The 16,371-nt window shown below is 41.2% G+C and overlaps 1 protein-coding gene across 1 annotated transcript in view; it reads right to left on the bottom strand.

Annotated features, from left to right (window-relative positions):
* Positions 1 to 16,371, bottom strand: part of ANOS1 (anosmin 1) — a 188,470-nt gene that overhangs the window by 70,671 nt on the left and 101,428 nt on the right. Inside the window, exon 3 of the mRNA XM_060137589.1 lies at positions 7,128 to 7,190. Coding sequence (XP_059993572.1) covers positions 7,128 to 7,190 — 63 coding nt within the window. The remainder of the gene's footprint in view (positions 1 to 7,127; positions 7,191 to 16,371) is intronic.

Here is a 16,371-nt window from a genome sequence, read left to right as displayed (position 1 = left end):
TAACTTACGTCTCAGACACAGCATGCTCGACAACAAGCCTCTGGCCATCCTTTCTCCCCCCGCCGCCCACAAAACCTGTGCCTCTCACATACCCCACTTGTCAGTATCCGCTCAAGGTCATGCCAGCTCCCTCCCCTAGCCGTTCATGACAAAGACCCCGCCATTACCATCAACGCTTCGTTCCCCCGATTCGTCCCAAGCAACGTGTCATCAGATTCTGTCGGCTCTACCTTCAGAATATGTGCTGCCCACTTCTGCCCACCTCCACCACCGCCACCCTGGACTAACCCACCAACATCTCTCTTCTGCTCAAGCACTCATCCTGTACAAGTAAGAAGAACCTGTGCTTCTTACCCACCAGTCATACACCTCAAGAGCCATCCTGGTGCCGCCCCCCTCAAATATGAACAACTCCCCTAAAGGGAGGACTCAGGAGCTGTACTATAACTTTCTCAGGGAAGATATTCCAACAGAGCAAACCTTTTTAATAAAAATTGAGTCCCTCTTGTATACTGGACCTTAATTTAATGGACTCCGAACGATTCACTAGTTGACTTTTCAAAAGACTAGAGGTGACTGTATCATGAACCCCATGGTGTGGCACCCAAAGCCAGCTTTATTCTATTACGTTCTGGTATATCCCCAACCCCCAGGAAAGAAAAGACGTGACTACGTTCAAAAAACAGCACCAAGGTCCATCTCCACTTGTCCCTTCACGAGGATACTGTCATCAGGTCAGCTGTCGTTCTGGTCCACTGAAGCAAAAGACCTGTATTAAATTCTATGTGCTCGTCCTTCCCCCGGCATGGAAACATCTGGGGCAGATTACATCCTGTTCCTGTTTAGCTCTCATCAGCTTCTTTCAGTACCTTTAACTCCTGTAGAGACATTCCCAGACAGGTGACGGCTCTGCCTGAGCTCCTGAAGCGATGCGTTTACTTAATACCCGAGATTTGAAGACATGACACTGGGTTGTGGAGCGGCGGAGGCAGGACAAGTTTTGACAGCAAGAAGAGCAGTGTGATACATCTGACACCTTAGTTTCGAGGTGTCTTTCCGGTCACGTTGGAACATCCCACGGCCAAAGAGACCCTGTAGTAAGTAGTAAGGAGCCGTGTTCTTCCTTCAATGCCTTGAAGTACCTTTAACTAACTATGATTCTGCATCATCAAAGCTTCCTTCTCATTTGAGAGTAAGCCTGTTCACACACAAATGGTTGGACCAACAATTTTACAAAAGAGATACGCTCATTCATGGAGCAGGGGTAGACAGAGGTGTCTGGGATGGAGGACAGTGGGAAAGAAACGTTAACTAGAAGGCACACCCGCTCGATGTTAGATCTTACTCCTCTGCCTCTGAACCATGTCGTCTTGGGCCAATAAAACATTTTCTCCTTGTGTGCTGATTTCACTGCCCATAAAGTTCGCCTAGTAAAATTCAGACCTAACTTCTAAGAATTGCTATGAAATCAAATGGAGTCATATGGGAAAATATTTTGAAAATCAAAAAGCACAAAGAAACGGATCAATAATGCCATCTGTGGCAGAGTGAAAACCTCTTTTTTATTCCTAATTTCATCCTGACCAGGACTGGATCGATGAGAATCCAGGCTGATCGAATGACAAGCTCAGTATCAACAACGGATGCTTCCCTCACTGACTGACCCCTGACGCAGGTGAGGTCTCAGCTTTCCATGACCCTTAGTGCACATTTCATACGGCCAAGGTTGACATCTCAGCTGACATCCTACTAGGGTGGGGATATTATGAAGTCAAACACATCAGAATTAAAGATGGGAGGTGTTTCATCAGCAAGAAGCCCATTCATAAACGAAGACGTATCAGGTGTCATCAAAACTAAGACAACAGGGGCCTTCTCTGATGGCGCAGTGGTTAAGAATCCGCCTGCCAGTGCAGGGGACACAGGTTCGAGCCCTGGTCCGGGAAGATTCCACCTGCCGCGGAGCAACTAAGCCCGTGTGCCACAACTACTGAGCCTGTGCTCTAGAGCTCGTGAGCCACAACTACTGAGCCTACGTTCTAGAGCTTGTGAGCCACAATTACTGAAGCCCGTGCGCCTAGAGCCTGTGCTCCACAACAAGAGAAGCCACCGCAATGAGAAGCCCGTGCACCGCAACAAACAGTAGCCCCCACTAGCTGCAACTAGAGAAAGCCCACGCACAGCAACGAAGACCCAACACAGACAAAAATAAATAAATAAATAAATTTATCTTTTAAAAAAAGAACGAAACTAAGACAACAACAGCTGTAACACACGTGACTATTTTATATACCGTTAACAAGGAAAAAGGACATGTTCATTTATAATTCAAGATTACATCAGTTGTAAGAAAAACACATTTAAACATGGGGAAGCATGCATTTTATGACTAGTACGAAAAACTGTAATAGTTTATCATGTTTCTTAAGGTTTTATAAAAGTAAGAGGAAGGGGCTAATGGCTAGTTAATAAACTAAAGCAATGAAGCGCAATCTATCTATGTCTCTATCACGGAAAATAACACGTTTCGTAAAAGGACACATGAGAAATCATCCCTTGTGAATCAGAGAAATCATCCCTTATGATTCAGATCTAGGCTTGAGAGACACCCATAGCCTTGGGCTGTCATTTACCCCAAACATTAAAAGGTAAACACAGTGTCCTAATACTCTGTGTACCAGAACTGCCTCTTTTTTCTGTAAGCTACATCAGGATCCCAAAGGGTTCTTGAGACAAGATGTTTATCTTAATTTGCCCCCAAAGATTCATACTGGAGACTTTCCCAATGAATGCCGATGGTGGCTTTTGTCAGAGTTCATACGTTATCCAAAGGCAGAAAACATATTCTGGAGTGAACCCCTATGACGAGTTAATAAATGTGAAAAATTAAAAGAAAAAGATTCCTGTTCTAATATACTTAACTATGTCGTTAAAAAAAATAACATTGTTAACTCTGCCATCAGCCTGAAAAAGTAGCAAAAGTAGAACTGTATAGATAGTCATATGAGAAGTTAAAGAGATCACTACCTGAGGAGGCCATGAATGGATTCTAGGTATGTTATTATTAACATGCCCCTGAAAATCTTTTCCACACAGCAGAACTTCATGACTAAAATTACCAAGAAAATACTTTCTGTCTAGAAATTGGTGCTGGTAATACAGACTAAGGAATCATGACAGTCTGAATGGTTAGGTAGGTTGTGTGATATCATTATGACTGTGGCTCTTCTTCTTAGAGCAGGAGTTGGAACACGCTTTCTGTAAAGGGCCAGACTTCCTGTAAAGTTTCCACTTTGTGGACCATATGATATATCACGACTACCCAACTCTGCTGTTGTAACACAAAAGCAGCCGTACATGATATAGAAAAAAAAACTGGTTTGGCCAAGTTCCAGTAAAACTTTACTTACAAAAACAAGAGGCAGACCAGCTTTGCTGTGTGGGGTGTTGTTTGCAAGCTCATGCCTTAGAAGATAAAGCTCAGACCATCTTGCAAATATACACATGGGGCCAAATATATCTAACAGTCTAGTTGTTTCTGTTGGAGCAGAATAAAACCTGGAGTCCTTCTGGGTCCGAACTCTTACCAAGGGAAAGCTTAGGTTCCTGACAACATGGAACTTGTACGCATTCTTAATACATCATGTGATAACCAGAGGCATGGACGGGTCTGTCTCAATGAATGACTAGCCTTAAAAATACTGAAACAGGGATGAGTCCTTTCAGGATTCAGTCTGTTTAAGCATAATAGTCAGACATTTACTGCAAAATAAAACAGAAGCAAAAAAACGCAGAGCGAGATAAGAACAATCGAAGCAGCTAAAATTGCACATTAAGGCTTTGAGTTATTGGACCAGCGGGCTGAGGTCTCTCCACGAAGTCCCTCACATTAACTGGCCTCTGTTTTCCCCACCTTTCAAGTTCCAATTAACCTTTCTGCCAACAGCAGATCACAATTTGTACACACGAGTCCCATTTTAATAAACCGATGTGGTTCAGATGTCCTCACGGTTATTTCAGAGAGAACGGCAATTACAGAAGCCCACTATCACATCTGGAATTTCAGGGAGAAAGGTTTCAATTACATCTCCCTTCTCAGGGGTCAGATGTAAAACTATCAACACAGAGTCAGCGATATTAAGGGATAACGTGTTTACCAAGCGAAGAGCAGGGCACATCTTGTTCCTCTAGATTGTACAGCAGCATATATAGGTACAGTTTGTGTACAGAACAGAATACAAAATAAAGTAGGAGTGCACTTTATAGAATGTAGGAGACACAGGGATGGCCTTACTGCCCTTGTCTTTGCACAGATTCATCAGTTTTGTTTATTGCTTGTTTGTTTCCATTTCTGATCAAACTTCTCTGTTCTATGTCTCAAGGGACCTGAATCCCTCCACAGCCTAGAATGAGCCCCACCGAGTCATGACCTGTGCTGGTGTAATCACCTCCGTGTGTGTGTGTGTGTGTGTGTGTGTCTGCTTCTAACCAATAGAATATGGCCAAGGTGAAGAACTGTCACTCCTGAGATTACGTTGTGTTATATAAAATTCCGTCTCAGCAGACTGGAAATCAGGATTCTGGCCTTAAAGAAGTACATAGCTGTTTTGTGACCTGCCAATGAAGGGGGCCACGTGGGGAGGGACCACAGGCAACTTCTAGGAGCTAAGAGTGTACTCCAGCCGAGAGTCATCAAGGAAACAGGACCGCAGTCCTACAACTGCAAGGAAGTGAATTTTGCTGACAATTGCAATGAGCTTACAAGCAGATTCTCCTACAGTCGAGCCCCCAGATGAGAATGCAGCCCGGCCAACACCTTGATTACAGACTTGACAGATGCTGGGCAGAGAATGCAGTTAAGCTGTGCCCAAACTCCTGACCCCAAGAAACTGTGTGCTGTGTTCAGCCACTAAGTTTGGGGGTCATTTTTTATGCAGGAAGAGGTAAGTAATATAAAGAAACATTCATGTGAACAGCAGGTAAGCATGTTTCCTGGGGAAGTTTGGATTGGATCCCTAAAGAAGCCTGAAGATATTCTGGAAAACCTGAAGTGTAATATGTCAGCTCCCTTGAGGGAGGGCAGAAGCCATGATTTATGCTCCTCTGCGTCATCTCCAACGTCCAGAAAAGGACAAGATACAAAAAGACATAGGAGAGCTCTTCTATCTGATTTGACACTAAATCACTAGCTTAGCTGCGTGTGTCAGTAGCAGAGCAATTGGCTATGTAACTTCAAATACCTGCCAGTCCTACGTATTATCGCATTTTGAAGTTCACGACTACAAAGTGCTTCCAAAGACTTCACTTATGGTAAAATCCTCAGCCCCCAGGTACTTCTGGCAACAGATGTCATTATGTAAGAGTTTGCAAGTCACCCATATTCCAGCCAGCCACAAAATGCTGAGTAGAAGCTTTTGGAGCAAAATAAAACTGAGATTAGGAAGATCACGTATTGATTATGTTAGCAGTTGAGAAACACTTCCATTCTAGCTTTCCAAAACAACACTAAACACTTTTCTAAAATAACCCTGTAACACAGTGAGCCCCTGTAACCGTCCAAGGGGAATCCAGACACAGCAGCACATGGACATGGGGAGAGGGGTCAGAGATGGAGCTGAGAGGCAGTCTTGCCACCTGCAGTGGGTGGGCCATGTGACTTGATAATTTCCAGCTTCCCAGGCTGCCACGCTTCCACACACAGCTCTGTGGACTTAGAGTGTGCCCCGCTTATCTCCATGCTTGTCGGGAAGGTCAGACGGTATCAGGACTGAGGATGTATTTCACGCACCTTAAAATTGATGGAGCTGGGGCTTCCTTGGTGGCTCAGTGGTTAAGAATCTGCCTGCCAATGCAGGGGACAGAGGTTCGATCCCTGGTCCAGGAGGATCCCACATGCTGTGGAGCAACTAAGCCCGTGCGCCACAACTACTGAGCCCACGAGCCACAACTACTGAGCCCATGTGCCACAACTACTGAAGCCCACGCACCTAGAGCCTGTGCTTCACAAGAGGAGCCACGGCAGTGAGAAACCCGCGCACTGCAACGAAAAGCAGCCCCCGCTCACCGCAACTAGAGAAAGCCCGCGCACTGCAACGAAGACCCAACACGGCCAAAAATAAATTAATTAATTAAAAACAAACAAACAAACAAAAAACCGATGGCGCTGTTATGACCCCAGGCCCACAGGCATGTTTGCAGAACGGAATCTGTGTGCCCTCCAAGGTGAACGCAGGCAACAGGACCCCCTCGGCAGCTCCCGCACGGGGGCGGGACCAGACCACCGTGTCTGTTTGGAGAAGCTCGGAAGTGCCCTACCAGCCCCCCATTCCACTCAAAGAAGCCCTGCAGCGTCGTTTCCCTCTGATGCCGCACGGGCATGTCTGCTGGCGTTCCCTCGCCACCACCCTCCACGGTGTGGCTTTGGTCCCCAGAGTGGACTCTTCCAACTCTGTGCTCACGGCCCTTGCGGGCTTTCCGACCGCTCTTACTCTGAGCGGCCACCGTGCCGTCAGCCTGGCTGCTCCACGGCAGGTCCCTGGGTCCCTGGTTTGCCCTGGAAGAGACAGTGCAGCAAAGCAGCCCTCCCCCTCTTCAGCACAACTGATGATTTTAGACAGTGGTGGTCTGGGACAGCAACGCTCTATCATCTACCTGAGAGCACGGGGAAAGTAAGGTGCCTTCCATACGGGAAAACGTGGGCAAGCCTCAGCCCAGAGCATGGGCTGCCCAGAGGGTGAACAGCCAGGGGAAAATCTCTGAGAAACCCCACCGCTAATAAAAGGGTGGCTTCCTCCAAAAGCATGAGAATCATCATGCCGAGAATCGCCCACAGAAGAGCCATAACGTGAGGTGGGAGGAGGGCAACGGCTGGAACCCTTCTTCACTGGTGCTAAAAAGAAGTTTTACTGTCTGATTAATAATGGAAGCAGCGGGTGGCTAGGTTTTAAGAAGTCTCGAGAATGTTTTAAATGTGAATTCACACACACATGCGCGCACACACACACCTGAAGGAAAGTGAACTTGCCCAGCCCCAGAACATGATGCCCTCCCATGCCAAGGACCCACTGGCACCTGGTCAGCCTGCAGTTGCGCCCCGAGTGTCCGTGGCTGTGTACAGGGCCTCTTACCTCACAGAAGCTCTGGCACTGCTGCTTCCGCAGGTCCCAGGACACCTTGCAGGGCTCCAGGCACTAGGAGAGATGAACAGTGAAAACCAATCAGTAAACACGGGAAAAAAACAGCCCCAAAGGAAAGAACCCGCCTGTGCACACTCCTGACTTCTCAGGGCCTACTTCTCCTAGTGCCTTTAGGAAATCCAATTAATCAGCAGCTCATCGTAACTGTGCGTATCCTAGGAATCCGAGACAAGAGCATCATGACCGAGCAGGGACAGAAAGACATACGTTCCCACACAATCGAAAAAGGAAAGCGGCAGAGCCTGGAGGCGACATGCAGGAGAAGCAGGTGTGTTCACTGTCAGGAACAGCAGTTTGGATATTTATTTTTATTCAGTAAAAAATAGTTTCTAAAGGTTGTTGTTACAGATGAATTTTTTCCTCGTCAACCTTAACGATAACTTGCTTTTAAACTGACAACATAGGGTTTTTTGGAATATTCTTCTGTAAGTGACTGAAGTATTGCATTAAATATATGTATGTGTGTGTGTATATATATATATATATATATATATATATGACACCCATTATTGTTAACTTATGTGTTTATCTCAGTGAATCCAGCAGCGTTCACATTTACCCAGTTTAATTACTCTATTAAAATGTGTGGCGTAAGCCTGAATACGAGACTGTCCCATAAGAGCTTCAGAATACAGTTCGAATACATATATGTAATTTACATACAGGATTTAATAAATCAAAGATAATAGCCAGGATCCACTGTTCAGTAACAACTGTAATAAGAAATAATATATTATTGAATGAACAAAGTATATATACGTGTAAATGTAGGTTTTATATACATACTACTATATATAACGTATAATTATAACACTTAAGATATAGTACTATATATACTATCTATATAATATATTGTAATAAATAAGAGATAACAGCCAGGCCTCATGATTGAAATTAAAATCTTACATTCATATGAATGGATATTTGATTCTCCAAATTATATTTTAATGCAAATTTTAATTAGTACAAATTAATCATCTCGTAGAGTGACATGACAGTTATCTAAATATTGGCATACCCTGGTTCCCATAAGCTCATGACTATTCTATGTATCTGACTTTCATGATTGATAAATTTTCCGGTTGATTATCAAATTTCTCAGTTAAATTTCAGACATATATAATGTAGAATTCAGAACATACACCTGTACTATATTTTCACTTTACTTTCTAGCAACCTCCCTGTTGTAAAATAAAGATACAGTTTAAAGATGAACTGGAAGACTCTATGGTGAAATTTACCTTGCAAGTGTCCACTGCTATTTTTTTCAATCAAAAATGCATATATGAAAACAAACTACTGACTGTATCAACTGTCAGTCTGTCACAGCACTGCTCTCAAAGTGCGATAAATGACCAGTAATATGAGCATCACCTTGGAGTTCATGGGAAAGGCACTAGGTGTACAGAGTCTAGCAAGTTCTCCTGAAAATCTTGGTGCTTACACTAAACTTTAAAAAGAACTGCCTTACTGTGGTAAACATTTCCCAATATATGTGTGTATCAAACCATCACACCGTACACTTTAAACTTACACAACGTTATATATGTCACTTATATCTCAATAAAGCTGGGGGAGAAAAAGAACTGCTGTAGAATTTGATGAAAACAGGGTCTGTAATGGCTCTTTCTTGGTTCATGTAAGTATCATTTAAGAATCAGCCTACTGCTTGTGAGAATATTCTAGATTTTATATCCTTTAATGTTGCATATGAACAATTCATTTTTAGTTATTTTAATTAAAAAAACTTGAGCTCGTCAATGATGCTTTTCCAAGACCTATATAAGCTTGTCCCAAGTCTATTAGTGTTCACCTCTTCCAAGCATGTTCTAAAACAAATGTACAATTTTTCACCAATATAACGATTCTAAAAGAATACCATTTTTCTAATAGCAATGAAATAGCTTAAAACTTGTCTACCTTACATAGTTCATGAGCTCCCTAAAGAGTGAGTTTTGTTTCCTAAAGGTACATCCAATGCCTTACCCCACAGAGTTATCCTTATTTGTTGCAAGACATTGGCTCCTAGCCTAAAAACTTTACTGGTCATTTAAAAAATACTCTTAGACCTAACTCCATCTCAAGACTACTTGAAATGAATAAGTGGCACTCTTTAAAATACTTTGCAGTTTTTTCATTTGAAGAAGTGGCCTACAACGGAGCAGGACCGCACCACAAGACCTGGGGAGTTTTCACGGACAGAGGCTCAGCTACTTACAAGTTAAGTATCTGTCATTTCACTCGGGAAACATCCAACAAGCATTTATTCCATATAAAAACTGTTCAGTGCCATGTGGCTAAAAATGTCTCAGAATAATTATGTGATTCTTGCTTTCTGTCATGGCTGAAAATGTAAACTATGAAAACAAGATATTACATGTATACAGTTGCATTTTCATAACTAGAGACATGCATGAGTGCATTAAAAAAGTCAGTCCTTTGTGATGTCCATGATTCCAAATGACCATATTCCTGACAACTTGTGGAATAAATGCCTTATAAAAACTAGATATCATTTACAAAAGTGGGCATATTTCTGAAATGCTAACAGCAGCAATACGTAATGCACTTGTCTTCTTGTTAATCCAGAATCGCCATCTGTCAAGTCTAGCATTGGTATACACAATTCATTTAAAGTTCTATTTTAATTGCATGCTTGCCTCATTTCTAGTCACCACTAATCAGCAGCAGCTGAAGATACATCTCAAAATGCTACTAATGACAGCCAACATTTTCTTTCAGTAATCCTCCGTGAAAACTACCTGACAAGAACAGCCTAGATGTAAACATTTATGTAAATCTTGGCAGGATAAATTTTCCAAAGCTCTATTTCTTTACGGTGCTACTGGCCAGGTAAAATGATTTCAACAAAAGCCAAAGAGGAAAAAAATGACAGCCATTTCTCTCGCACTTGGAACAAGAAGAAAACACTTTCTATTTCTCCAAGTAATAATAATAATAAAGCACTGCCAAAAAAAGGTAGTCGTAAAACTCGCTTCCACGTGTGAAGGGAGTAGAAGAGAAGTAATACTACAAGCAACAACTGCAACTCTAAGGGCCGTGATCACATACTGCGTCAAACTACAAAAACAAACAAACAAACAAACATAGTAATCAAAGTTAGTATTTTAGCAAGTGGTTTAGCCTTCAAGTTTTAGGCTGATCAACTGTTTGAAACCATTTCCTCCTAGGCTACTGCTTCCCAATGAAGAAAAACTTCACATTTCAGAGAAACTTAAAAAAAAAAAAAAAAAAGGTTGAGCCAGCTAATCACATTGATCATCATTTGGAATGTAGCTATCAATTTTTCTTTTACTTAATCTAGAAAGATACATTCACGATATCACTTTCTCAGATGATAATTGTATATTAAATTTATATTTTTTAAATGTTCAGTAATAGAGATTGGTTCAAGATGGTGGAGTAAAAGGACAAGTACTCCCTCCCTCTTGCAAGAGCAACAGAAACACAACTAACTGCTGAATAATCATCGACAGGAAGACACTAGAACTCACCAAAAAAGATACCTCACATCCAAAGACAAAGGAGAAGCTGCAGTGAAACAGTAGGGGGGGCGCAATCACAGTAAAATCAAATCCCGTAACCGCTGGGTGGGTAACTCACAGACTGGAGAATAATTATACCACAGAAGTCCACCACCGGAGTGAAGTTCTAAGCTACATGTCAGGCTTCCCAACCTGGGGGTCAGGAAATGGGAGGAGGACTTCCCAGAGAATCAGACTTTGAAGGCTACTGGGATCTGACTGCAGGACTTTAAAGGTCTGGGGGAAACGGAGACACTCTTGGAGGTCACACACAAAGTAGTGTGCACATCGGGACCCAGGGGAAGGAGCAGTGACCCCACAGGAGACTGAACCAGACCTACCTGCTAGTGTTGGAGTGTCTGTTGCAGAGGCAGGGGCTGGCTGTGTCTCATCATGAGGACAAGGACACTGGCAGCAGAAGTTCTGGGAAGTACTCCTTGGTGTGAGCCCTCCTAGAGTCCTCCATTAGCCCCACCAAAGAGCCCAGGTAGGCTCCAGAGTTGGGTCACCTCAGGCCAAACAACCAACAGGGAGGGAACCCAGCCCCACCCATCAGCAGACAAGCGCATTAAAGTTTTACTGAGCTCTGCCCACCAGAGCAACAGCCAGCTCTACCCACCACCAGTCTCTCCCATCCGGAAACTTCCACAAGCCTCTTAGATAGCCTCATCCACCAGAGGGCAGACAGCAGAAGCAAGAAGAACGATAATCCTGCAGCCTGTGGAACAAAAACCACATCCACAGAAGGAGAGACAAGATGAAAAGGCAGAGGGCTCTGTACCAGATGAAGGAACAAGATGAAACCCCAGAAAAACAACTAAATGAAGTGGAGATAGGCAACCTTCCAGAAAAAGAATTCAGAATAATGACAGTGAAGATGATCCGGGACCTCGGAAAAAGAATGGAGGCAAAGATCGAGAAGATGCAAGAAATGTTTCACAAAGACCTAGAAGAATTAAAGAACAAACACCTAGAAGAATTAAAGAACAAACACCTAAAAGAATTAAAGAACAAACAAACAGAGATGAACAATACAATAACTGAAATGAAAAACACACTAGAAGGAATCAATAGTAGAATAACTTAGGCAGAAGAACGGATAAGTGACCTGGAAGACAGAATGGTGAAATTCACTGCCATGGAACAGAATAAAGAAAAAAGAATGGAAAGAAATGAAGAGAGGCTAAAAGACCTCTGGGACAACATTAAACGCACCAACATTCACATTATAGGGGTCCCAGAAGGAGAAGAGAGAGAGAAAGGACCCGAGAAAATATTTGAAGAGATTATAGTCAAAAACTTCCCTAACATGGGAAAGGAAATAGCCACCCAAGTCCAGGAAGTGCAGAGAGTCCCAGGCAGGATAAACCCAAGGAGAAACATGCCGAGACACATAGTAATCAAATTGACAGAAACTAAAGACAAAGAAAAATTATTAAAAGCAACAAGGGAAAAACAACAAATAACATACAAGGGAACTCCCATAAGGTTAACAGCTGATTTCTCAGCAGAAACTCTACAAGCCAGAAGAGACTGACATGATATATTTAAAGTGATGAAAGGGAAGAACCTACAACCAAGATTACTCTACCAGGCAAGGATCTCATTCAGATTCCATGGAGAAATCAAGAACTCTACACACAAGGAAAAGCTAAGAGAATTCAGCACCACCAAACAAGCTCTACAACAAATGCTACAGAAACTCCTCTAAGTAGGAAACACAAGACAAGAAAAGGACCTACGAAAACAAACCCAAAACAACTAACAAAATGGTAATAGGAAGATACATATGGATAATTACCTTAAATGTGAATGGTTTAAATGCTCCAACCAAAAGACACAGGCTCACTGAATGGATACAAAAACAAGACCCATATATATGCTGTCTACAAGAGACCCACTTCAGACCTAGGGACACATACAGACTGAAAGTGAGGGGACGGAAAAAGATATTCCATGCAAATGGAAATCAAAAGAAACCTGGAGTAGCAATACTCACATCAGATAAAATAAACTTTAAAATAAAGAATGTTATAAGAGACAAGAAAGAATACTACATAATGATCAAGGGATCAATCCAAGAAGAAGATATAACAATTACAAATATATATGCACCCAACACAGCAGCACCTCAATACATAAGGCAAATGCTAACAGCTATAAAAGAAGAAACTGACAGGAACACAACAATAGTGGGGGACTTTAACATCTCACTTGTTAAATGGACAGATCATACAGACAGAAAATTCATAAGGAGACACAAGCTTTAAATGACACAATAGACAAGATAGATTTAATTGATATTTATAGGACATTCCATCCAAAAACAGCAGATTACACTTTTGTATCAAGTGAACACGGAACATTCTCCAGGATAGATCACATCTTCGGTCACTAATCAAGCCTTGGTAAATTTCAGAAAACTGAAATTGTATCAAGCATCTTTTCCGACCACAATGCTGTGAGATTAGAAATAAATTACATGGGAAAAAATGTAAAAAACACAAACACATGGAGGCTAAACAATACATTACTAAATAACCAAGAGATCAATGAAGAAAATCAAAGAGGAAATCAAAAAATACCTAGAGACAAATGACAATGAAAACACAACGATCCAAAACATATGGGATGCAGCAAAAGCAATTCTAAGAGGGAAGTTTATAGCAATACAATCCTACCTCAAAAAACAACAAAACTCTCAAACAATCTAACTTTACCCCTAAGGGAGCTACAGGAAGAAGAACAAACAAAACCCAAAGTTAATAGAAGGGAAGGAATCACAAAGTTCAGAGCAGAAGTAAATGAAATAGAAACAAAGAAAACAATAGCAAAGGTCAATAAAACTAAAAGCTGGTTCTTTGAGAAGATAAACAAAATTGATAAACTTTTAGCCAGACTCATCAAAAAAAGAGGGAGAGGACTCAAATAAAATTAGAAATGAAAAAGGAGAAGTTACAACAGACACCACAGAAACACAAAGCATCACAGTAGAGTAACAAAAGCAACTCTGCCAATAAAATGGACAACCTGGAAAAAAGGGACAAATTTTTAGAAAGGTATAACCTTCGAAGACTGTACCAGGAAGAAAAAGAAAACATGAACAGACAAATCACAAGTAAAGAAATTGAAACTGTGATTAAAAATCTTCCAACAAACAAAAGTCCAGGACCAGATGGCTTCACAGGTGAATTCTATCAAACATTTAGAGAAGACCTAACACTTCTCAAACTCTTCCAAAAATTTGCAGAGGAAGGAACACTCCCATACTCATTCTATGAGACCACCATCACCCTGATACCAAAACCAGACAAAGAAACTACAAAAAAAGAAAATTACAGACTAATATCACTGATGAATATAGATGCAAAAATCCTCAACAAAATACTACCAAACAGAATCCAGCAACACATTAAAAGGATCATATACCATGATCAAGTGGGATTTATCCCAGGGATGCAAGGATTCTTCAGTATATGCAAATCAATCAGTGTGATACACCATATTAACAAATTGAAGAATAAAAACCATATGATCATCTCCATAGATGCAGAAAAAGCTTTTCACACCCATTCAACACCCATTTATGATAAAAACTCTCCAGAAAGTGGGCATAGAGGGAACCTACCTCAACATAATACAGGCCCATATATGACAAACCCACAGCAAACATCATTCTCAATGGTGAAAAACTGAAAGCATTTCCTCTAAGATCAGGAACAAGACAAGGATGTCCACTCTCACCACTCTTACTCAACATAGTTTTGGAAGGCCTAGCCATGGCAATCAGAGAAGAAAAAGAAATAAAAGGAATACAAATTAGAAAATAAGAAGTAAAACGGCCACTGTTTGCAGATGACATGATACTATACACAGAGAATCCTAAAGATGCCACCAGAAAACTACTAGAGCTAATCAATGAATTTGGTAAAGCTGCAGGATACAAAATTAATGCACAGTTAACCTCTTGCATTCCTGTACACTAACAGCAAAAGATAAGAAAGAGAAATTAAGGAAACAATCCCATTCACCATTGCAACAAAAAGAATAAAATACCTAGGAATAAACCTACCTAAGGAGGTAAAAGACCTGTACTCAGAAAACTTCAAGACACTGATGAAAGAAATCAAAGATGACACAAACAGATGGAGAGATATACCATGTTTTCGGATTGGAAGAATCAATATTGTGAAAATGACTATACTACCGAAAGCAATCTAGAGATTCAGGGCAATCCCTATAAAATTACCAATGGCGTTTTTTACAGAACTAGAACAAAAAATATTAAAATCTGTATGGAGACACAAAAGACCCAAATAGCCAAAGCAATCTTGAGGGAAAATTATGGAGCTGGAGGAATCAGACTCCCTGACTTCAGAATATACTACAAAGCTACAGTAATCAAGAGAGTATGGTACTGGCACAAAAACAGAAATATAGATCAATGGAACAGGATAGAAAGCCCAGAGGTAAACTCATGCACTTATAGTCAACTAATCTATGACAAAGGAGGCAAGGCTACACAATGGAGAAAAGGCAGCCTCTTCAATAAGCGGTGCTGGGAAAACTGGACAGCTACATGTAAAAGAAAGAAATTAGAACACTCCCTAACACCATACACAAAAATAAACTCACAATGGACTAAAGACCTAAATGTGAAACCGGACACTATAAAACTCTTAGAGGAAAACACAGGAAGAACACTCTTTGACATAAATCACAGCAAGATCTTTTTTGACCCACCTCCTAAAGTAATGGAAATAAAAACAAAATAAACAGTGGGACCTAATGAAATTTCAAAGCTTTTGCACAGCAAAGGAAACTATAAACAAGACGAAAAGACAACCCTCAGAATGGGAGAAAATATTTGCAAACAAATCAACGGAGAAAGGATTAATCTCCAAAATATATATAAACAGCTCATGCAGCTAAATATTAAAAAAACAAACCACCCAATCCAAAAATGGGTAGAAGACCTAAATAGACATTTCTCCAAAGAAGACATACAGATGGCCAAGAAGCACATGAAAAGCTGCTCAACATCACTAATTATTAGAGAAATGCAAATCAAAACTACAATCAGGAATCACCTGACACCGGTTAGAATGGGCATCATCAGAAAAGCTACAAACAACAAATGCTGGAGTGGGTGTGGAGAAAAGGGAACCCTCTTGAACTGATGGTGGGAATGTAAATTGATACAGCCACTATGGAGAACAGTATGGAGGTTCCTTAAAAAACTAAAAACAGAATTACCATATGACCCAGCAATCCCACTACTGGGCATATACCTAGAGAAAACCATAATTCAAAAAGACACATGCGCCCCAATGTTCATTGCAGCACTATTTCCAATAGCCAGGTCATGGAAGCAACCTAAATGCCCATCAACAGACGAATGGATAAAGAAGATGTGGTACATATACACAATGGAATATTACTCAGCCATAAAAAGGAACGAAATTGGGTCATTTGTAGAGACGTGGTTGGACCTAGAGACTGTCATACAGAGTAAGTAAGTCAGAAAGAGAAAAACAAATATCATATATTAATGTATATATGTGGCATCTAGAAAAATGGTACAGATGAACTGGTTTGCAAGGCAGAAATAGAGACACAGATGTAGAGAA

The sequence above is a fragment of the Lagenorhynchus albirostris genome, chromosome X (assembly GCF_949774975.1).
Source record: "Lagenorhynchus albirostris chromosome X, mLagAlb1.1, whole genome shotgun sequence".
NCBI classification, from domain to species: Eukaryota; Metazoa; Chordata; class Mammalia; order Artiodactyla; family Delphinidae; genus Lagenorhynchus; species Lagenorhynchus albirostris.
Note: the sequence above shows the minus strand (reverse complement) of the source record. Positions and strands in the feature narration are given on the sequence as shown.